Here is a 21,858-nt window from a genome sequence, read left to right as displayed (position 1 = left end):
ACAATAGACAACCACACAAAGGCTATATGCTAAAAGCCAGGTATATGCAAGCCATCAATCTATCCATGAGACAGATGACAGGCTTAGTCAGCATACCTTACAATGGCAGCCTTGTGCACTACGAGACATTCCAAACCAGCTCTCATCTGACTGAGAGCCAGTAAGCCTCAAAATTACTTCAGATCTGTTGGATGGCTTGGGTGGACCTGCGCACCTAGATCAATATCATTAGGGAGGCAAAAAGTTTCTGATTGTCCTAACATAATATTCAATAACCCTTCTATACAGTTATGTCATGTAAAAACTCATTTGCATAAACATGGGCATATGGGAAAGACATGCAAATGAGCAGAATGTGAACCAGACACCCTCTTCTTTTCCGAGCAGGGGGTGCCTGGGGTTCTCCTATTGACTTCCATTGTGCTCGGTAGAGCACACGAGCATACCAATGTGTTCGGCCAGAGCACACGAGCACTTTGGTGCTCGATCAACACTAGTATTTTATTAATATGATTAATGACATTGCCTAGTTGATACATTCTGGCAAACCATATTGAAATAAGTTGTAGTAAGTCTGTAAAGTCCCTTATAAACAAAAGGGAAAAGTTGGCTTATCCCACCGATATTGGTTGGACCAGCCAACTATCTTATTTATATGAGGGCCTCCAAACTCTCCCCCCAGAGAAAATTGGCAAGAGGGTTCGGACATCCTGAATTTCAAAGCCCAATCCTTTTGTTCTCAAGGGGAGATAAGTTTTCTCCAGAGACCAGAAGGCATCTTTATATTCTCTTCACAAGACATGCTCTCTCCACTATGCCATGTCTTCATGTGTATGGGGGACTCGGGAAGTATATATACTGTACGTGAATAACAGTAACCTTTTCTGACCTCAGGTGTCTCTACACGGAGTAATGTTTGACGCATTACAGGTTACTTGATCATTTCTACATTAATTAAAACAAATATGACAAGTTTAAATGTGATGGCTAAAAAACTAAGGCTGTAACAAATTACATTATCCATTTCATGATCTTTCCTCCCACTGACTTGAATGTGGAAGAAACCAAAAAACCATAAACCACCTTTTTTTTTTGCCCTAGACAGCAAAGTGTCATACTTATGTTCTTTTGTCTGTGATAAATGACAGATGAAATGTCTTCCATGCCTAGTGGTTTGTTATTACATCTTACATCTATATCTACTTAAAGGGGTTATCCGGGTTCAGAGCTGAACCCGGACATATCTTCTTCTTCACCCAGGCAGCCCCTCTGAGATGAGCTTTGGAGAATTTTATGAGATGGAGCTGCCTGGGTGAAGAAGGGGATATGTCTGGGTTCAGCTCTGAACCCGGACAACCCCTTTAAGTAGGTATAGATGTAAGATGTAATAACAAACCATGTTGGAGGACTAGGTATGGAAGGCATTTGAAAGGTTACCTGTGAAGATATACTAGCCTGCTCCCCACTGCTCCATTCTGGCTCTCTGCCTCACTTTACCATTCTTCCATCTGTCAACTTCCGCATGAACGGGTTCCCTTGTGTTACTGCAGTCAATGACTGGCCTCAGCCGTGATATGTCCCCAAGTGACGTGCTGTTTAGGGACATCACCGCTGAGGCCAGTCATTAGCTGTGCACATGAACCCGTCCATGCAGAAGCTGACAAACTGGGACTGGAAGACCAGTAAAGAGAAGAAGGGAGCAAGAAAAGAGTGGGGTGGAGCAGGGTTCCCAAATGTATTCCATGCTGGTGTAGAAATTAAAAACTCTGGACAACCCTTTAATGCCTCTATTTATTGGCCCTTTCCCATAGATTCTAACAATGCAGCAGGCTCTAAGAAGAAAATTTAATATTGACACGGACATGGCTGGTGAGTATGCGATCTTCTAAAGAAAAAAAGTTTTATTACATGTAAATCATTTTTCTTATTCATATTCAGAGTAAAGAGTCTGGTGGTTGATTAAAATATATCTTAGCACAGGCAGGGGTAATATATTTATTTATATATATATATATATATATATATAAAAATAAAGAAAGAAAGTCCGCAGCACTCCTTGAAGTAAAAAATGTTTGAATAAACTGCACATTTTTTACTTCAAGGAGTGCTGCGGACTTTCTTTATTTGTCTATCCGTCCTGTATCGAGGGACCACCGCGGGCACCGTATAACTGTGATAAAGGAGTGCTGCCTGACCTTTTCTATGGATATATATATATATATATATATATATATGTATCAAGCCTGATTGATGGTACCTGAGGAAACGGTTATCTGCTTGTGTAGTTCCTGCAAAGGTTTGCCACTATTGTGTATTGTGACAACCAGTGCCTGACCTGTGCATACTAAGCATATTGTTCCTCTGCCACCTGCCCGGACCTATTGCCTGTTTTATCATATTACGCAAACTCTGCCTGTCCTGACCTCAGCTTGTCCTCTGACAATTTGAACATGCTTCTGCTTGTTCTCTTGGTGCCATGCTTTGGTGTCTCTTGACCCTCGGTTAGCAGCCTCTGAATGGAGACTATTCCTAGAAGTAGAGACCTGGTGGCCCCTGCATGCAGTCCAGATCCTCATTAGAGGGTGAAAGGCTGAATACAAGGGGACCACTTTGACAACGCCATCCGGAGTAGCTCTGTTCAGTGGTACGGTGTGTCCACACCCACTGGAGAACTTTAGTATTGTTTGCAAAGATCTAGGAGTAGTAGTTTTGTGTCTATTAAAACAAAGAGTCCTATCCTACAAGATGTGACATATTTTGAAGAACTTTGACAGATGCAACAGGGAAATTCACACATGAATTTCCAATAAGATTAAGCTAATCCTTTATATATGGACTCTGTATGAAAAGGTACAAATCATTGGAATAAGACAATTATTACAAACACACACACACACCAAAGGGAACCAAAAAAAATTGTGAAAACCTGATCTAGAGATTACATAAAATAAAAACCCCAACTCAGTCCGTAGAAGGGTGTCACTAATTTTCTGATACTAACGTCGTGTTCTAGATTTTAGCATTTTACTGAAAGTCTTCTTTTGTTTGGAGGGGAGTTATTTGCAATACTGTCATCAGAAACAAATTTTTGTTCTGTTAGTCTCAAAATTTCTATGATCGGCTTTAGTAGCTGATGAACATTACAAGTCCACCTCCCTATAAGTGACATGCATTGAACGTCTTTCTGCACTCACAGATAAAGAGGCCTCTTGACCCAGAGTTTTTATTCTGATGTTAAACATTAGTTATAAACTAACTGGAAAGGTTGACCTGCAAGGCTTCAATTAACCTTCCTATAATGTTCTAATTTCATAGACGCTTATCTCTGTGATTATTGCTGTCATCACATCTTCATCCTTCTCTTTTATTTCTTTATGACAATTGCTAGTTGGAATGAAGTACAACTGATTTATAGTAATAGTTGTACAATTATATCTCAATGGTCACACCTTTATTTCCATGCGGCTCTTTGTCAGAATACCTGTTGGTATATAAAAAGGTAATGGCAAGGTACTTATAGATGGACAAGTGCTGAAGTTGGTGATACACAAGCATGGAAGTCCAAAGGCAACTGTAAATTTTAAAGATACACTATCAATTCTGCCCATGCCAATTAGATCAATATGAATGGACCCTGCCACAATTGGTGGAATCTGCAGACAATCTAATAAGATGTTGGATGGAGTAAGGATCTGGCTTGCTGGATTTCAACATTCCTAGCGGGGTGTATTATGGCATAGTGTTTGGGGGGCTTTCAACGAAAAGTGGTATCAGTAATTTTCATAAAGCGAACAAAGTCTGCAGATAAAAGAGTGGGACAAAGTAGACATCTTTTAACTAGCCATACACATTAGATAATTGTTGGCCGAATGCTTGTGTGGCTCACAGCTATCTTTCCCTATCCTCTGATACATATGCATATTGTAATTAGTGAATGGGAATTGGGGAGAAACTCTGGCAATGGCTTATCTCCCAAAGAACAAAAGCATCGGGCAATCGAAATTCAACATGCCTGATCTTTTTCTCCCCGGTGGAGAGTCGGGAAGATGCCATAGACATTAAAGCGGTTTTCTGAGAGTTTATAACTGATAACTAGGGTTGAGTGAAGCATGCTTCAGATTTTACTGTAGATCCAAAGGCACTTTGTTCAAAACTTCATTTGAATGTTGTACGGAGACCCATCTCACAAGACTTCTCAGTGAAGAACTTCGGCTTTCGATTGTACAACTTGGAAACCATTTTAAAATTGCAATCCAAAGTCAGTTTCGGTATTTTGCTATTTTAAAATGGGTTTCAAGTTGTACAATGAAGGTCCAAAGTTCTTTACTGAAGTCTCGTGTCTCACTTGGACTTAACGAATTTCACCTCTGCACAGCACATTTGAATGCTTCGCTCAACCCTACTGATAACCCATCCTTCTGGATAGGTTATCAGTATCTGATCGTTAGAGGTCCAACACAAGGGACCCCCACCGATCAGCTGTTTGAGAAGGTACCGGTGCTTCTGTGAGTGCCGCGGCCTTCTCAAAGCTTTTCCTAGGCTTGTGACAACACCTTCATCGGTCGTGTAGCATAAAAGCAGCTAAGCCCCATACAAGTGAATGGGGCTGAGCTGCGATAACAAGCACAGCTGCACTGACACACAGGGACGTCGGTACCTTCTCAATCAGTTGATCAGTGGGGGTCCCGGGTGTCAGACCCCCACCATTTAAATATTGATGACCTATCCAGAGGATAGGTCATCAGTATTAATATCTCGGAAAAACCCTTTTAAATGCTCTATCAAACCAGATGAATTTGGCAGGCTCAGACGATATATACATCTAATGTATATGACCAGCTTAACTGAGGTTTCAAAGATCAGACTAAATGGTAACCAGCAAGCATTGAGATGTACAGTCTGGTAGCGATTTTATATTTTTTTAATTAACACAGTTGTCTCTGGTTTTGTTCACAGATGGTTCCTTTGAACGTAATGCACTTTACCGCGGCTCCCTGACACAACGCAATCCAAATGGGAAGAACAGAAAGCTGGACCGCGTCTTTGCTGTAAGACTCATAGATTAAAGTATGGCTAAAACTTTTAGATAAATTGGCTGATGAAAAGATATAACAATTAGAAGGAAACTAACTAAAAGAGTGCCACCCTTACTTGTATAGTGCCACTTGTATGTGTCCCGATGAAGCAACAGTCACAATAGTTATCGCTCCTGTTCATTAATCAGCCTGTTAATGGAATATTGAACCCCTGTGAGGAACTGAACTTTGTGAACTCTGGAGATTCGTGGAGGTTGGGTGATAGGTTATGTAATACAGAGAATAAGAGTCATTAGATAGCACTTGTGTAATTGCAATGTACTTGTCTTCCAGAAACCTGTTCTCAGCCAGAGATGAAACAAGGATCAAAGCCTTCTTCAAATGCAATGGCTCCTTCTGCCTCATTTACACCAAGAGGATTGAACCCTAGCTTACAGCAGCAAACTTTATGGGGGTCATTTATTAAGACCTTGCGCTCAAGGGGAATTCGCCAAAGTTATGAAGAGGTGCTGCCTCTACAAAACTTTGGAGTATCCACTGCCGGTCTAAATGTAAGACAGCTTCCTTGCTGGCTTAAATTTAGATCATTTTCTACACCTAAAAAGGCATAGAAAATGATAATTAAGACAGGCCAACACACCCCCTTTTTTAGACCTGTCGCGAGAAGGTAAAAGTTGCAGACTGTGTCGCAAATAACCTTTGCTCTGCAATTTGCGCCAGATATACACCAGAAAATTGGCGTATATCAGTTATTAAATGACCCCCTATGTCAGGGATGGCCAACCTGAGGCTCTCCAGCTGTTGCAAAACTACAACTACCAGCATGCCTAGACTGCCTACAGCTATCAGCCTACAGCAGGGCATGGTGGGAGTTGTAGTTTTACAACAGCTGGAGAGCCGCAGGTTGGCCATCCCTGCCCTATGTACACAGCCATGTCTGCTATAAGTGCCTGGAACTAGGATATTAAAATAATAAATGTGATTATAATGGTCTCATATATAGAAGTGATCATATTCTTTATTGTACTGTTCTGCAATACTACTGAAATAAAAATCACTAATTATAAGGACTAAAAATTTTACATCACTAGACCCTAAAGTATATGGCTAGCAAATTTGAAGGTTAAACTCTAGACTGACATGGAAGAAAAGATATGTATTTGTATATACAATATGTAAGAGGTAATACGGCAATGGGAAGAAAGCTAGAGAAACTGATAGAGATTATGGGAGACATTTATTAAGACTGCGATTTAGACACTGGTCTTAGTCCCTTTGCGCTGCCAGTGGATGCGCCAAAGTTATGTGGAGGTGCAGTCCTCTACATAACTTTGGGGCTTCTTCCAGCAGGCCGTGCGACATACTAAAATGTACGCCAGCTCCCTCGCTGGTGTATATTTAGATAATTTTCCACACCAAAAACTAAAATGAGACTGGCCTGCCGGCCCACCTTCTTCCCCGCCGACGCCAGGCCCCCCCTTCTCGGCTCTCAGGAAAAGTGGTGTGAGCAACAAAACGTTGTCGATTTTGCCGCAAAAAAACACTGCGGCAAAATCAGCGACATTAATACATTAATAAAAGTGGCGTATAATTTATAATAAATGTCCCCCTATGTATGTAGCCATAATGGCGGTCAAGTTGAGAATAGTAGTAAACAGTGAGACACGTCGGATAGGAATCTTAGAATGGATTTTATTTTACCTGTACAAAACATTTATTTTTGGGCTAGTGACTATTCCTTACCCCCAGGTACTGTTGCTAGGAGAACCAAAGAAAATGATGTTACATTCTATTGCTTTATGTCTATACTTGTATTGTCTGTGTAAACTCTGTATGTATACTCTTGCTCCAGGGGTATCCATGTTTTATGAACAAACGTTCTCATAGGTATTCCTAGAGGTAGTTTAAAAAGGTGGTTTTATAAAAAAATAAATGGGCCCTTGGCAACAAGTAATGTACAGCACCCCTTGCAAATTATACTGTTTCTCTCACAAAACACTGCCATACCACCAAACAAAACCAACAACACCTCAATATACAGCCTACCTAATGCCGCAATCTTGTACACAAACAATATGCAGTATCTATGTAATACTTCCCTAAAAAGCCCACAAAATAGTGCAATATGCACTCACTATTCGCTGCCGTCATGATGTTGAGCTCCTATAAAATAAGTTTTGATGTAACAGTCCTGCTTCTCTGACCACTGTAGGTGCAGGCATACTAACTAAAAGTTCTGGAGAACATCAAACATAGGTTGGCACCAAAGCTACATACCGGTATGTTTAGTGTATCTATTAGAAGGTATGAAATTCAAGAGGGATACGTCCACCAGATACCCATTTCTGTATGTGTTATGTATGGCTTATATTGTGGATAAGTAATGTAAAAATAATAAAAAGAAAAATATGAAAACGGCAAAGATGTTGTTTGTACTTGCATCACTGGATCCGATGAAAGCTGTAATGGCACCGGACGGGGTTAAAAGCAGAGTGTGCTTGGCGTGTATGCTGTACCTGCGCTCCCTGGACTTTGTGTGGATGTCATGGCCCTTAACAGGTAGGAACTAGTGTTAGGGACCACTCATGGAGGCGACCTTGACGTGGTGAGTGGCTTATTACGCTTTGGCCAAAATGTACACCAATGCCTCATTCAACATCCAGCATAGAGGCAGGGCAGAGGGCTGGTTGCAGAGTGCGGTTGCATTTGTGTTTTTGCGTTTGTATCTGTATTTGCCATAGCAATGTGCACCTGCATACAGGGTTGTGCTGGCTGACCCCCCACATTTTTTTCTTTGTAGTATATATTGGAGGCGTGGCGATCTCCAAACAGCCATGCACACCTGACCAGTTAGGCTACTTTCACACTAGCGTTCGGAGCGGATCCGTCTGATGTTTCATCAGACGGATCCGCTCCGATAATGCAGACGTTCGCATCCGTTCAGAACGGATGCGTCTGCATTAAAACTTAGAAAATTTTCTAAGTGTGAAAGTTGTCTGAGCGGATCCGTTCAAACTTTCCATTGAAAGTCAATGGGGAACGGATCCGCTTGAAGATTGAGCCATATTGTGTCATCTTCAAGCGGATCCGTCCCCATTGACTTACATTGTAAGTCTGGACGGATCCGCTCGCCTCCGCACGGCCAGGCAGACACCCGAACGCTGCAAGCAGCGTTCAGGTGTCCGCTCACTGAGCGGAGCGGAGGCTGAACGCTGGCAGGCGGATGCATTCTCAGTGGATCCGCCTCCACTGAGAATGCATTGGGGCCAGACGGATGCGTTCGGGGCCGCTCGTGAGCCCCTTCAAACGGTGCGCACGAGCGGACACCCGAACGCTAGTGTGAATATAGCCTTAGTCTGCCCTGGAGGCTGGTTTTAAAGTCAGTATAAAACTGAGTCCGCTTATATAGCACCTACCAGTAGCCATTTGGCTCCAGGAGAAGTATATAGTGGGCTCAGCATGCATGTTGGTACTTGCATCCCTGGATCCGATGAAAGCTGTAATGGCACCGGACGGGGTTAAAAGCAGAGTGTGCTTGGCGTGCATGCTGTACCTGCGCTCCCTGGACTTTGTGTGGCTGTCATGGCCCATAACAGGTAGGAACTAGTGTTAGGGACCACTCATGGAGGCGACCTTGACGTGGTGAGTGGCTTATTACGCTTTGGCCAAAATGTACACCAATGCCTCATTCAACATCCAGCATAGAGGCAGGGCAGAGGGCTGGTTGCAGAGTGCGGTTGCATTTGTGTTTTTGCGTTTTTATCTGTATTTCGCCATAGCAATGTGCACCTGCATACAGGGTTGTGCTGGCTGACCCCCCACATTTTTTTCTTTAAAGAATAGAAAATATATGTACTAAATTAGTAAGCAGCAGCGCTAGTCCTGTCTCTCTTCTTTATCTGGTATGAAGCTTGTTTCTATGGCTGAATTGCTGTCCCCCTCTGTTGCCATCTACCCATTGGTTATGTGACACTTAAGGGCGTATTTCCATTGTACCGATGAGCAGACAATTATCGGGAATGAAGTTTTCCTTATAGATACATGTAAATACCTGCTCCTCAGTGGCGATAAGGGCTGTGTGTACATGCCGCGTTCACCTCCAGTAGACGACTACTGCTATTGCATGTCTTTATTCAAATTCATTGTTTCTGGGCAGCAGAGCACTGTTCACACAGCATGATCTGCTGCCCAGAAATGAGGATTGAAGTGTCTGCACCAAAGTTCATTTCACCAATGAACAAGCGTTTTTGATCTGGGGTACCTTTACACAGGCTGATTATCTGCCTGACAATTGAGCGGTATAAATGCACCTTTACCAGTCATAATACTGTATATTCTGGTTCAGCTCAGCATCCTGTTGGTTGTCTACTCATCTGGATAGTATGCAACCTCCAGTGACCCCCTGTTCTGGTTCCTCCACCTATTTATGCCATAGCTTGTTTTTGTCAGATCCTGATGTTCTTTCCACTTCCCAAAGATACAGTGGATACCACAAGATTTACAAGGGATTTCTGATTACTTGTAAAATTCAGTTTTAATTGCTAGCCTTGCAATTCCTATAAGAAAATAGGCTTAAAGGGGTTGTCTCATCATGGACAATGGGGGCCTATCTCTAGGATATGCCACTATAGTCTTATAGGTGCAGGTCCCAACACTGGGAGCCGCACCTATATTGAGAACGGACCCCTGCAAGTGAAGAAGGGTGCACTGCACATGCCCAGCAGCCCTCCATTCATTTTCTATGGGGCCGGCAAAAATAACCGAGTGCTGGCTCGGCTATTTCTGTCAGCCCCATAGAAATTAATGAGAGCGGGAGCCGCGCATGCGCGGTACGCTCCCATTCACTTCTATGGGGAGCCAACTTGCGGGGATCCGTTCTCTATATAGCTGGGACCCGCACCTATAAGACGATGGGGGCATATCCTAGTGATATGCCCCAATTGTCTATGATGAGACAACCCTTTTAAGTATTCAAAGGCCTTCCTTATTTCAGGAACTGCTCGCAGCTGGATTGATTGGGCCATGGTAATTAACTAAAGAATACATTCGTGCCTCTCCCAACATCCACACACTATACTGCAGTGCCTCTAAATGTGTGATTATGAACCCCCTTCTGAGTGACAGATCTCCCCTCAAGCAAGATTGCAAGTGTGAGTCTGGGGCATACAGTCATCCATACGGTAACAGTCTAGGGAGACTATGCTAGATGGACCAAACAAGATTCCTGCCAATTAAGCACACAACAATAATATGCCAGGCAGGTCATGTTAAATCCTCAGCATTCACTGCCACTGGAGTACTGCAATGGCTCCAGGGACTTCACTGACCAGTGTTGAAAATACTTGTCACCTGGATAACAAGCTTGTCAAACAGAGGCGTAGCTAAAGGCTCATGGGCTCCGGTGCATGAGTTCAGCTTGGGTCCCCCTTCCCTCAGTGTTTTGTTGACAGGGGCAGGGAAACACATTGCCTTCATGCTGCCTGAAGCAAAAATTGATACGGTACCCTCCATGCCAAATTCTGGACCTAACCCCTACCCTCCAGCCAGAGGTGTAACTTGAGCAGCATGCACTTTCTATAATACCAGTGTCTTCTTATGCTGCATAAGGGTCTTTGGGCCCCTTCAGGATCCTGGGCCCTGTAGCTACTGTTACCCCTGCCCCCCCCGGCCCCCCCCCCCCCCACACACCTCTCCCCATGGGGGCTATCACTAAAGCAGGGCAACATCAATTAACAGTTTAGGGATTTGTTTTCTCTCCCAACTGAAAAAAATCTTAGTGGATGAAAAAAAATCCTGTAATACATGTCAATCACGTTAGGGAGTCTCCATATTCTTGTATTTATACCAAGAGATATTATGAAATTAATCAGTAAGACATTATGTATATTGGTTCCATCACAGGAAATAGTTTATATTAAGTTGTCCCTTAGGCCTCATTTTACCAGTATTTGTCATTTAAGCCACAATAAGTATGAAGGTCTAAGACACAATTCCAAAGGAGATCTTTCTGTACTTTCTGTGCCAGTTCCACTCAATGGACAATAATAGAGCTGAGAAGCCTGGAACCCTTGTTCAAAATGCAGCCCCAGGAGACATCAGAGACACCAGCCATCATTGAGCACTCATTCGTTTAACACTAGGAACACTCATTCCCATTAATTGTCCTGTGTAAAGGCATCACTGATCACCCCCATGACCAAGCAAACACTTGTTCACCGGGGAAAAGCACTGTTGACGTGGACAACGTGGACAACAGAATCACAGTTTCTGGAAACCAGATAGTTCTGTGTAAACAGGCATCTGCTGCAAACAAAATATGATTCTGTATGCGATTGCATTAGCGTCTGTTGCTGCAGCTCTCACTTCTGTTGATGATCAGGCAATTATCAGTTTGTTCTCCATAATTGCCTGCAAACTTGACCCTTGTAAAGGAGCCTTTATGCATACAGATCCACCCTTATCAAATCTTACTTTTCATTTGGTTAAGAAAACAATTTCTCATGAAACCAATACAATATCATAACATACTGCAACCCACAACACAACCACTGGGTGGGCGCACATACAGGATAGACATCTTGTTACACAATATCATGAAATCATGTTGTTTTGGAAAGCTGGTCATCTACTGAGACACTTCTTGTGATTTGTCCAGGGAAAGTAAGGAAGGGCACATCTGTAGTTCACAGTTACGATTCTTCTAAATGAACCAAAATGGTCTTTATTGTTAAATTGTAACTGTTTTGATCAACTTTAGTGTGTATGGATACTTATATAGTAGTGGCATTTTATCGCTTGGTCCTTTGTGTGTATTTATAGTACGGGCAGAAGATTGAAAGCTACTATGAGACAGCTTTTCAGTCTTACTCAACAATAAAAGTAGTAGTTGCTTCCTAAACTCAAGTTGGCACAACCTGGAGTAAACGAAAGCAATATACTGCTGAACAATATGTCTGCTTTCTATGTAAACTTGTATTGCAAGTGTCTTCTCAAGGGTCCTTTTCAAATTTAGTTATTTTTTTAAGTCTTGTTAGACCATTTACATCCTAACACCACTATATAAACCTGCAAGTGCATTTTAAGTGGCAATGCTATATAGGCAGGATATAGAGAAATACAATATGTGCACCTCCATAAGGAGGTGTAGCGAACATCTTAAATGCTCATTAATACCACGAGATGAGAAAAGACCTGCCCTTTCCATTTCTGTATTAGGCGCTAAATGGAACTTGAAAAGATAAGAGTCACATGTGAGTCATTAAAAGCCACTGCTTGAGTTGGTTAAAAAGAAATTAACATAATGGATTTCAGAGGTTAGGCAGGTGAGTGGAGGATGCGAGAGCTGATAGAGGGGCAAGGGGCTGCTACTGACGTCAAGCCACAGGCAGCTAATATAACCAGATTGTAAGGGGAGCAGGCACAGGAGGACAGCTGGGGAGAGAGTCCCCTGCCAGGAAAAACCGTGAGTATGATGGCTAACCACTGTCTATTACCTGTTCTATAAGATGGACACACAGTAACACATCGTTTTCACTTATACCATTTAACACTGCAATACACCAGGGACTATGCACTCAGCTTAATTAACAACATTGAGATTAATATTTAATAATTAAGTTTCCTAACTATAATTTTTACTTTATTCATTGAGCCAAGCCTTCCAAACGTGTGATGAGTATGAAGTTGCCATCTAGACTGGATAATGTGATGCAAGAGATGTCATAGAATGGATTCTAATGGATGATATCCAATACGCTGAAACATTGTACAGTCACTTGAAATTTCTTCCCCATGCTAAGTTCTTGTGAAAGTCCAAATGTTTGTATCTTTAAGGACATGTGCACATTTGTAAAGTTCTGTGAGTGAGCCACTGTGTTTATGTCAAGTTTGTACACAACCCTTATATTCTACTATGAAAGATATTTCATTCTTTATTTTTTGACTGTTAGGGAACAATAATTCAGAAGCAATATTTTCTAGCATTTTGCTGCTGTAGAGAGTATTTTAATCCTTCACATAGCTGGCTGTTCTGCTGCTTCTGACATAGATGGGACAGCATATTGCTCCTGGTTGTGTTGGCTCTCTGCTCCACCCTCCATTTCTCAGTGTTAGAGATAGCAGCGTGTAGAAGGAAGAAGAGGATGTACTCCACAGATCATAGGAGCTAGGAGAGAGAGAGAGAGACATACAGGTTTTTCAGGGTGGAAAAATGATGCCGATTATAGAGAGGGAAGGTGAATCATGGGTTGTGTATCGATGTACAAAAAGAGAAAAGCATGCATGGCAGACTGAAGAGAAAGAATCCTCCCCAGCATTAGCATCTGTCAGCACCAGGGCAAAGACATCCCTCATGAGTTGCAGTACAGGAATGATGCTATGCTGATACATGAGGGCTAGTGAAGACAGTAGCATCCCGGACACACAAAGATTTCATATCCAGCATATTTTATTGGGAAGGACACACATCCATGTGAGAAAAATGTGAAACCAGGAACAGGTTATGAACTGCATCAGGGTGTCTTAGAATGGTTAGAGCAACATGTTTTACTCAAAGTAACCACTAATACCAGACCCTTTAAATAGCATGGTAGGACTAACTGTCCCATACCAATTGGAAATAAGCTTGAGATCAGCTGATCGTTTCTTCACTGGGAAAGCCACATTCTCCCACTGATATCAAAGAAAAACATCTACACAAACAGGGTGATCATATATTAAGTTATATAAACTAATACAAAATGAACCTGTCCAGAGCAAGAACAAGTATGTTATCTATAACTGTGTTCCCCTTGCAGACTGCCTTATGCCCTGCTGCTCTTCGCCAGCAGTCAGTGGGTTCAAGAAACGTAGAATGAAACTGGAGTGTGCCTCTATTTCCTGCTTGTTGCTGCTGTGCTTGGTCATACCGGAGACTCAAAGTCGAGTACTGCAGCCATCCCTAGACATTCGAAGTGAGTACTTACAGTGAGATGAGACAGTAACATTTAACCAGACCTCTACTAATACCTTACTAGTACTATGCCACTATTACACTAGTTTACACACTGTTAAACTGTTAATAATACACTTTCTTTTTCTGAAGCTGCAAGTGTATTTACTGTTTACCCACTACGATGATGATGATGATGATTAAAGATGATGTTGTGCCATCAAGCTGATTGTGACCATATGTATTATATTTCTCCAGAATACCCTGTAGTTGTATGTGTTTTTGAGCTTTAACTTTTTTTTTGTGGCTTCTGCTGTGGCCTCATCACTTATGTTCTTCAAAACAAGACTGACTTTTCCACTAAACTAATATTGGAGAAGTAAAAGAAGTTAGACAAAACCTCTGTTTAGAAGAAAGTCTGAGGTGGATGGATCCAGATAGTTTTTTATTAATACATGTACAATCAACGAGTTTTGTGAAAAACCCCTTCTTGACATACAATAGGACATGATTGTGTATCTAAAGAGTTTTTCCCCCGAAAAGCATTGTACATGTTGGATTAATTAAATGCTATCTGCCTCCTCTACTCCTTCATTCACCGACGTGCAGAGTGTTTCTGTTGACGCATTGGGTCCGGCAGCCAGCCTTTCATAGTGTGATCCTTTTATGTCTACATGGTTATTGTGACCTTCACAACAACATAAAATGAGGGTCCAATCTCTAAGTCCATTTTTTTCCACTTTTTTCGCTCAGGTCCTAGCAATACCCCCATATGTGGCTCTAGTATATAATAAAGTAGTCTCAACATCCATACAAAGAAAGATAGTGTAAGATCATTTATGCTTCAGTCGGATGGTTCAGCTTTGTTTAGTCAAGATACCACTTGTGTCTGCTAAGTTTTCTTCCTCAGATTCTTTATTGTTCAACGTTCCCACGAATAGTCATATACAATACTATAAAATGTCGCTCGGATCTTTGTTTTAATAGGCAAATCACTATATTTGAGGATATTTTATGATAACATTTTGCCCTACAGGCTCTCTTTAACAGCTTGACAGATTTCACTATTTTTTTTCAAGACATACTTCATGACCTCAAGACACCATATAGCATGGTGGTTGAATGGGGCTTGGGTTCATTGAGACACATTTATATAAGAGTAAATGTTGTGGCTGTAATAACTATAGAGTATTATGCTTTTTATAAAAAGAAAATGAAAAGATATTAGTGGTCTTATCTTCACTGTCGCTGCACATCAACAAACCCCATAAAAATCCTGTGATATAAAAAGTCATGCAATCTCTAGGTAGATGTTTGTCTATAAATGTCAATATATTCATTGTACATCTTAATGGGAGGCAATTAGTATACATTGACACTGTAGCTATAGGCTAGTTACTTTATGCTAGCTGACAGTATACTTGTTGGGAAAGACAAATTAGCATGAATTTACTTATAGGGCCACTCTGTTAAAGCTACCTATTATTATTAGCATTGGTATCATGGCATTGCATCCTATGCTTAGAGCGGTCCATAGACTTCCCAGACATCTGCAGCATGGCTACAACTAGAAACCCTCCACAGTCACATTGAAAAAAGCTAATGACCCCAGTAATAAGTATGCCCCTTCTTCGTCACCTTTTACAACTACTATAGTAAAAAGAAGCATAATTTCCTGCACCACAGAAAAGTTGTGGCTTCAAAGGGAATGAAAACCCCACGTCCCAACCATCTTTATTGTGGAGGAGCCACCAGCTGCATAAGAAAATACTTTGTCTAGGGCTACCTCTATTGCAGCTACAATGTGGTCCATGGTTTGATTGGCCTTTTTCTTTATTTGCGATATATCATTATATTTTCTATAATCGAATACTCTTACAACCACAGATCAGGAGTCCACCATCCTGAGCCCGAACCTAATTCATTTTGATGCCACCAGACTATGAAATAGAGAACCATAGGTGAGGAGATCTCAGGCAGAAAGCAAAGTTTTTTTTTTTCCTGCTGCTTATATTACCTTCATAACTTCATATTCAATATTGAAATGGGTTATCTGAATTTATGATGCGTGAAACTAATTATGCTGAGAAGGTCTGGCTGTTGGGATCATGCATTCATGGAGAAGAGTACATGGAATAATCCCGGATAAAGTTTCTAGTGGTTCCTATTCATTCATGGCCTTGATAATATTTAAAGGTACGTTCACAGAGCAGATCTTGATGCTGTCAAAATCTGCCACGTACTCCGTTGCAGAGACCATTGTAGTTTTTGCCATGGTTGTTCACTTTCAATGGCATGGACCCGCTCAAGGCTTAGCTCCATTGACTGCAGGTAAAACGAAAACGAACACCTGCCACGTTGTCCGTCCGCTGTCACAGCTTTAAACCTCTGGCCCTGCCATTTAAAACAAATGGAGGCAGACACCACACCACCGCCGGCAGAATTTTGTCAGTGTCCACACCAAAATTCAGTCAGCAAATTCCATTGTATGAATGGGCCTCTCCACTCCACTATGATTGTGCCAAGACCAAAAAGCTCTTATTTGATTATTTTTTATCTAAAATTTGTTTCAACCTTTCCTAGGTCTTTTCCCTAAAATGGCCACAGCTGCACACAGAAGAAGTGGTATGTCTATCCGTACATGCTTATGTGTTTGTGACATACATGTAATATGGCCTCATTTCACAGGTTCATAGGTTCTTTTTATCTATATATCTTTTTAGTCATACTACTTGGGCTCCATCATCTCATTCTCAACATATGAGCATGTCAAGAATTGCATGAGAAGATCTGGCCATGGAGTAACATGGATTGTATGGTTATTATGAACTGATCAATATATGAAACGATATTCCAAGTGTAATAAGAGAAGCAGTTAGTGGTAGAACCTGTGGTATGTGGACATCGTAGTCCTCTCAGTTGATTCATTGCTGTTCTAGAGATATTTGGAAAGAGGTACTGATATTGTGTAATACTTCTTATAATAGCTTGTGCCATTCAGCAAATGGCATTTATCACGTAGACAATGTTAATTTATTGCCTCCTTTGCTGGCTGGATTCATTTTTCCATCATATTATACACTGTTCGTATCCAGGGGTTATGACCACCCTGAAATCCAGCAGCAGTGGTCGTGCTTTCACTCTATAGGAAATAGCACCAACCTATGTGCGCTCCCATGGTCCTGGCCAACAGAGAAGCTGACGCTTTTTTCTATAGTGTGCAAGCACAGTCACCGCTGCTGGATTTCTGGGTGGTCATAACCCCTGGGAACAAGCAATGTATAATGTGATGGAAAAATGAATCAAACCAGCAACGGAGGCTATATGGACAATCACAATACATTAATAAGGGAGAGTTTACATAACCTTTTCAGGTGATCCTGTTAAAAAAAAAAAAAAGCATCCTGTGTATCAATCCTCCAGTACTTTTTTCTGTCAAAAAAATGGATCTCAGATGGATATGGCTCAAATGGATGCCAAATGTGCATAGCTAATGCACAGAATCCATTTTTTCACATGATCTTGTTTTGTTTGTAACGTATCAGAAGTACGGAAAATGAAACGGTGATGTGAACCTAGCCTAATTGTATTAACTTTCTCTACATGATAAATGCCATTTGCTGAAGTGAGACAACCCCTTTAGGCCTCCTGCACACGACCGTTGTGTGCACCTGTGGCCGTTGTGCCGTTTTTTTTCGCGGACCCATTGACTTTCAATGGGTCCGTGGAAAAATCAGAAAATGCACCGTTTCGCAGCCGCATCCGTGTTTCCTGTCCGTCAAAAAAATATGACCTGTCCTATTTTTTTGACGGACAACGGTTCACGGACCCATTCAAGTCAATGGGTCCGTGAAAAAACACGGATGCACACAAGATTGGCATCCGCGGCCGTGATCCGTGGCCGTAGGTTACTTTCATACAGACGGATCCGAAGATCCGTCTGCATAAAAGCTTTTTCAGAGCTGAGTTTTCACTTCGTGAAAACTCATATCCGACAGTATATTCTAACACAGAGGCGTTCCCATAGTGATGGGGACGCTTCTAGTTAGAATATACTACGAACTGTGTACATGACTGCCCCCTGCTGCCTGGCAGCACCCGATCTCTTACAGGGGGCTGTGATCCGCACAATTAACCCCTCAGGTGCTGCACCTGAGGGGTTAATTGTGCATATCATAGCCCTCTATAAGAGATCAGGGGCTGCCAGGCAGGAGGGGGCAGACCCCCTCCCTCCACAATATTATATTCATTGGTGGTCAGTGCGGCCCCCCCGGCCCCCCTCCCTCTATTGTATTATTTTCATTGGTGGCACAGTGTGCGGCCCCCCCTCCCTCCCTCTATTGTATTATTTTCATTGGTGGCACAGTGTGCGCCCCCCCCCGGCCCACCCTCCCTCTATTGTATTATTTTCATTGGTGGCACAGTGTGCGGCCCCCCGGCCCCCCCTCCCTCTATTGTATTGTTTTCATTGGTGGCACAGTGTGCGGCCCCACCGGCCCCCCTCCCTCCCTCTATTGTATTATTTTCATTGGTGGCACAGTGTGCGCCCCCCCCCCCCGGCCCCCCCTCCCTCCCTCTATTGTATTTTTTTCATTGGTGGCACAGTGTGCGGCCTCCCCTTACTTAGCAATATTAGAAGCATTATACTTACCTGCTGCGCTGTCTGTGACCGGCCGGGAGCTCCTCCTACTGGTAAGTGACAGATCATTAAGCAATGCGCTGCACAGACCTATCACTTACCAGTAGGAGGAGCTCCCAGCCGGTCACAGACAGCGCAGCAGGTAAGTATGATGCTTCTAATATTGCTAAGTAACCATGGCAACCAGGACTGCAGTAGCGTCCTGGTTGCCATGGTTACCGATCGGAGCCCCAGCGATTAAACTGGGACTCCGATTGGAACTCTCCGCTGCCACCAATGATCGGGGGGGGGGGAGGGGAGGCCGCACACTGTGCCACCAATGAAAATAATACAATAGAGGGAGGGGGGGCCGAGGGGTGCAGCACCTGAGGGGTGAATTGTGTGGATCACAGCCCCCTGTAAGAGATCGGGGGCAGTCATGTACACAGTTCTTCATCACCATGGGAACGCCTCTGTGTTAGAATATACTGTCGGATCTGAGTTTCACGATCTAACTCATATCCGACAGTATATTCTAACATAGAGGCGTTACCATGGTGATGGGGATGCTTCAAGTTAAAATATACCATCGGATTGGAGAAAACTCCGATCCGATGGTATATTAACTCCTGACTTTACATTGAAAGTCAATAGGGGACGGATCCGTTTGCAATTGCACCATATTGTGTCAACTTCAAACGGATCCGTCCACATTAACTTGCATTGTAAGTCAGGACGGATCCGTTTGGCTCCGCACGGCCAGGCGGACACCAAAACGACTTTTTTTTCATGTCCGTGGATCCTCCAAAAATCAAGGAAGACCCACGGACGAAAAAACGGTCATGGATCACGGACCAACGGAACCCCGTTTTGCGGGACGTTAAAAAATACTGTTGTGTGCAGGAGGCCTTAAAGTGTATATCAGATACCATTCCCACCTCAAATCAAGGGATTAGTTTCAAGGGATTAGTTTTCTCTGGACAGATTTTTATTAACCTATCGTTATCGTTATCTTGCTGTAGACCACATTCAAGACTATTCATGGCATTTGGGCAAGCAGTAGTTACTTTTAAACATTTCAGACAGAAACGGATGATATCAGATTTTTCTCATACACAGCACGCTAAAATTCACATGCATCCCCTAGTCACCAGCTATTGCCTCCATTCCTTATGTTATATAAGTAAACACCCTGAATCACCCTTAAGGGGAGCGTGTCATCAGAAAATTACATATTGTGTGTAGCAGTGAAACCACTGGGACACGCACGTATCTCAAGAACAGAGGACCTCCACCCCCTAGACGGCCTCTAGCTGTGCAAAGGAGTCCAGAGGTGGCCAGGATTATGGAAGCAGCTGAGCTGGGCTGTTTCTGTAGATCCCTCAGGAGTTACTGAACTAGGAGACCACAGGGAGCTTGGCTGGTTCTGTAAGGAGGTCCGCTAAATGCTGGCTATCACATCCACAATGAGATTGAATGTATAGGTAACCAGCAATTAGGTCACCTCCATCTTTTAGATAGGTGAGGGTCCCGTATCCAACAAATATTTGTCTGTCTTAAATATCTAAAATAAGAATATCCATTTACTTTTCGGCCATTTCTTTCATTAAATTCACTGGCAGTATAACAATGGATAATAAAAGGTCATGGTCACAGCTCACATCCTCCCCTTCACTGCATAATGACCTCTGGAAAGGTCACAGAGGGTCTAGAATACTCTCTCATAGCAGTCAATGAGTGATCTCCAAATGACAGGTTCCCATGGTGTATGTGGCTTCCATAAAGCATATACTGTCCAGAAAGATGGCTTCCCCCATAGTCATTGTACAGAGAATAGAAGAAAAAATACACAATCAGAAAATAAAAATAGATTAGAAAAATTTGTATTGTATCACTTTCCAATTTTAATTAGTAAAAGAAAATAGGTTAATTGTCACTTTCCTTTAATTCTCACTTTCCAAACCCCAATAATGACTTTTAATGGGGGTGTCCGATATAACTGAAACACTTCAGCGGTCGCATGTGCAAGAACGGCACATCACTAGCAGTAACACACCATTCTTGCACATGTGGCCACTGAGGCCATTGATTGGCTATAGCAGTTTTGTTACCAAGAACTGGTCTCCGGCACTTCCGGTCTGGCAGGGATCCATTAGAGCTAAGGCATTGGAATGGATGGTGTTTTAAAACAGGAGTTTGTTTTATTTTTTATTTTTTAACACTGCTGCTTTCCAGACAACCCCTTTAATTATAGAAGCTAGCGATGATTATCTCTATAATAGTATAGCCAGTGAGCTATTAAGTAAAATGTATCTGTACAGCGCCACCTGCTGCTTGTTCTTTTTCTTATTTCTCTGGACTCACATGCTCAGTTCCAGCCTTCAACTGCCTCCTGAGCTGTAATAGGGAGAAAGCTGCAGCAGAAGGGACATGCCCCTGAGAAAGGACACTCCTCCTGAGCTGCCAGCTTGATATCAATCTAACACAGCAATGAATGGGATGGTGTCTGCATCCATGTGAGGTACAGGGCTGGTGCTAGCTTTATTAGAAAGTGACAGTCATGTACTATATGACTTTGATTTTTTCCATTGCTCATGGGACAATCCCTTTAAGGAATTTTTCAATTACCAGAACAGGGGACAATCACACCAATACATGCACTACAATAAACTCTGTCATCCTCTGGGCGCACTGTTTAGATTTATAAGGGCAAACATTGAGAGTATTTTGGCAACGTATTGCCCTCACTGGATAGTTTTTGTACTCTATAGGGACTATAAGTCTCAAAGTAGACCAAAGGATAGCACTCTATTGGCAGTATTTAGTGACACATGGGCAAAATATTGCATGTGCACTGCATGCAGTTAATGGGAGCTGCCTAGCACTGTCTGGGCTCTTTCTGACCAATGTGTTCAGTACAGCAGCTATATGGCGCTATAGAGAGAGATTTTTTTCCATACTTAGTACTAGGGTGGCCCCAAAGATAAAACTGTGTTCCTTCTTCCCTTCCTAATTATGGCGGTATGTCCTCCTTGAGTATAGATAGTAAATATGGCTGACACTGCAATGAACTGCTGCTATTACTCCCATGAGGGCACTTTTCTGACTTGGCATGTGCGTATGTTTTTGTGCATACAGGTACATCTGCCTGCGTGCGCACTGTATGAACTACCTCCACAAAACCGCGCTGTTTGTCATCATCACAATATAAGGGCTCATGCACACGACCGTATGTATTTTGCCGTTTTCAAAATATGGATCTGAAAAAAAAAAAA

The 21,858-nt window shown here is 42.4% G+C and overlaps 1 protein-coding gene across 10 annotated transcripts in view; it reads left to right on the top strand.

Moving 5' to 3' along the window:
• Positions 1–5,610, top strand: part of MLPH (melanophilin) — a 114,128-nt gene extending 108,518 nt beyond the window's left edge. For all 10 annotated transcript variants that reach the window (XM_040439879.1, XM_040439884.1, XM_040439883.1 and 7 more), the window contains 3 exons: positions 1,812–1,869; positions 4,957–5,048; positions 5,370–5,610. In XM_040439879.1, coding sequence (XP_040295813.1) covers positions 1,812–1,869; positions 4,957–5,048; positions 5,370–5,393 — 174 coding nt within the window. In that variant the 3' untranslated portion in view covers positions 5,394–5,610. The remainder of the gene's footprint in view (positions 1–1,811; positions 1,870–4,956; positions 5,049–5,369) is intronic.
• The last annotated feature ends 16,248 nt before the right edge of the window (positions 5,611–21,858 follow it).

The sequence above is a fragment of the Bufo bufo genome, chromosome 7, assembly GCF_905171765.1.
Source record: "Bufo bufo chromosome 7, aBufBuf1.1, whole genome shotgun sequence".
Lineage (NCBI taxonomy): Eukaryota > Metazoa > Chordata > Amphibia > Anura > Bufonidae > Bufo > Bufo bufo.
This window is presented reverse-complemented; position numbering and strand designations above follow the sequence as displayed.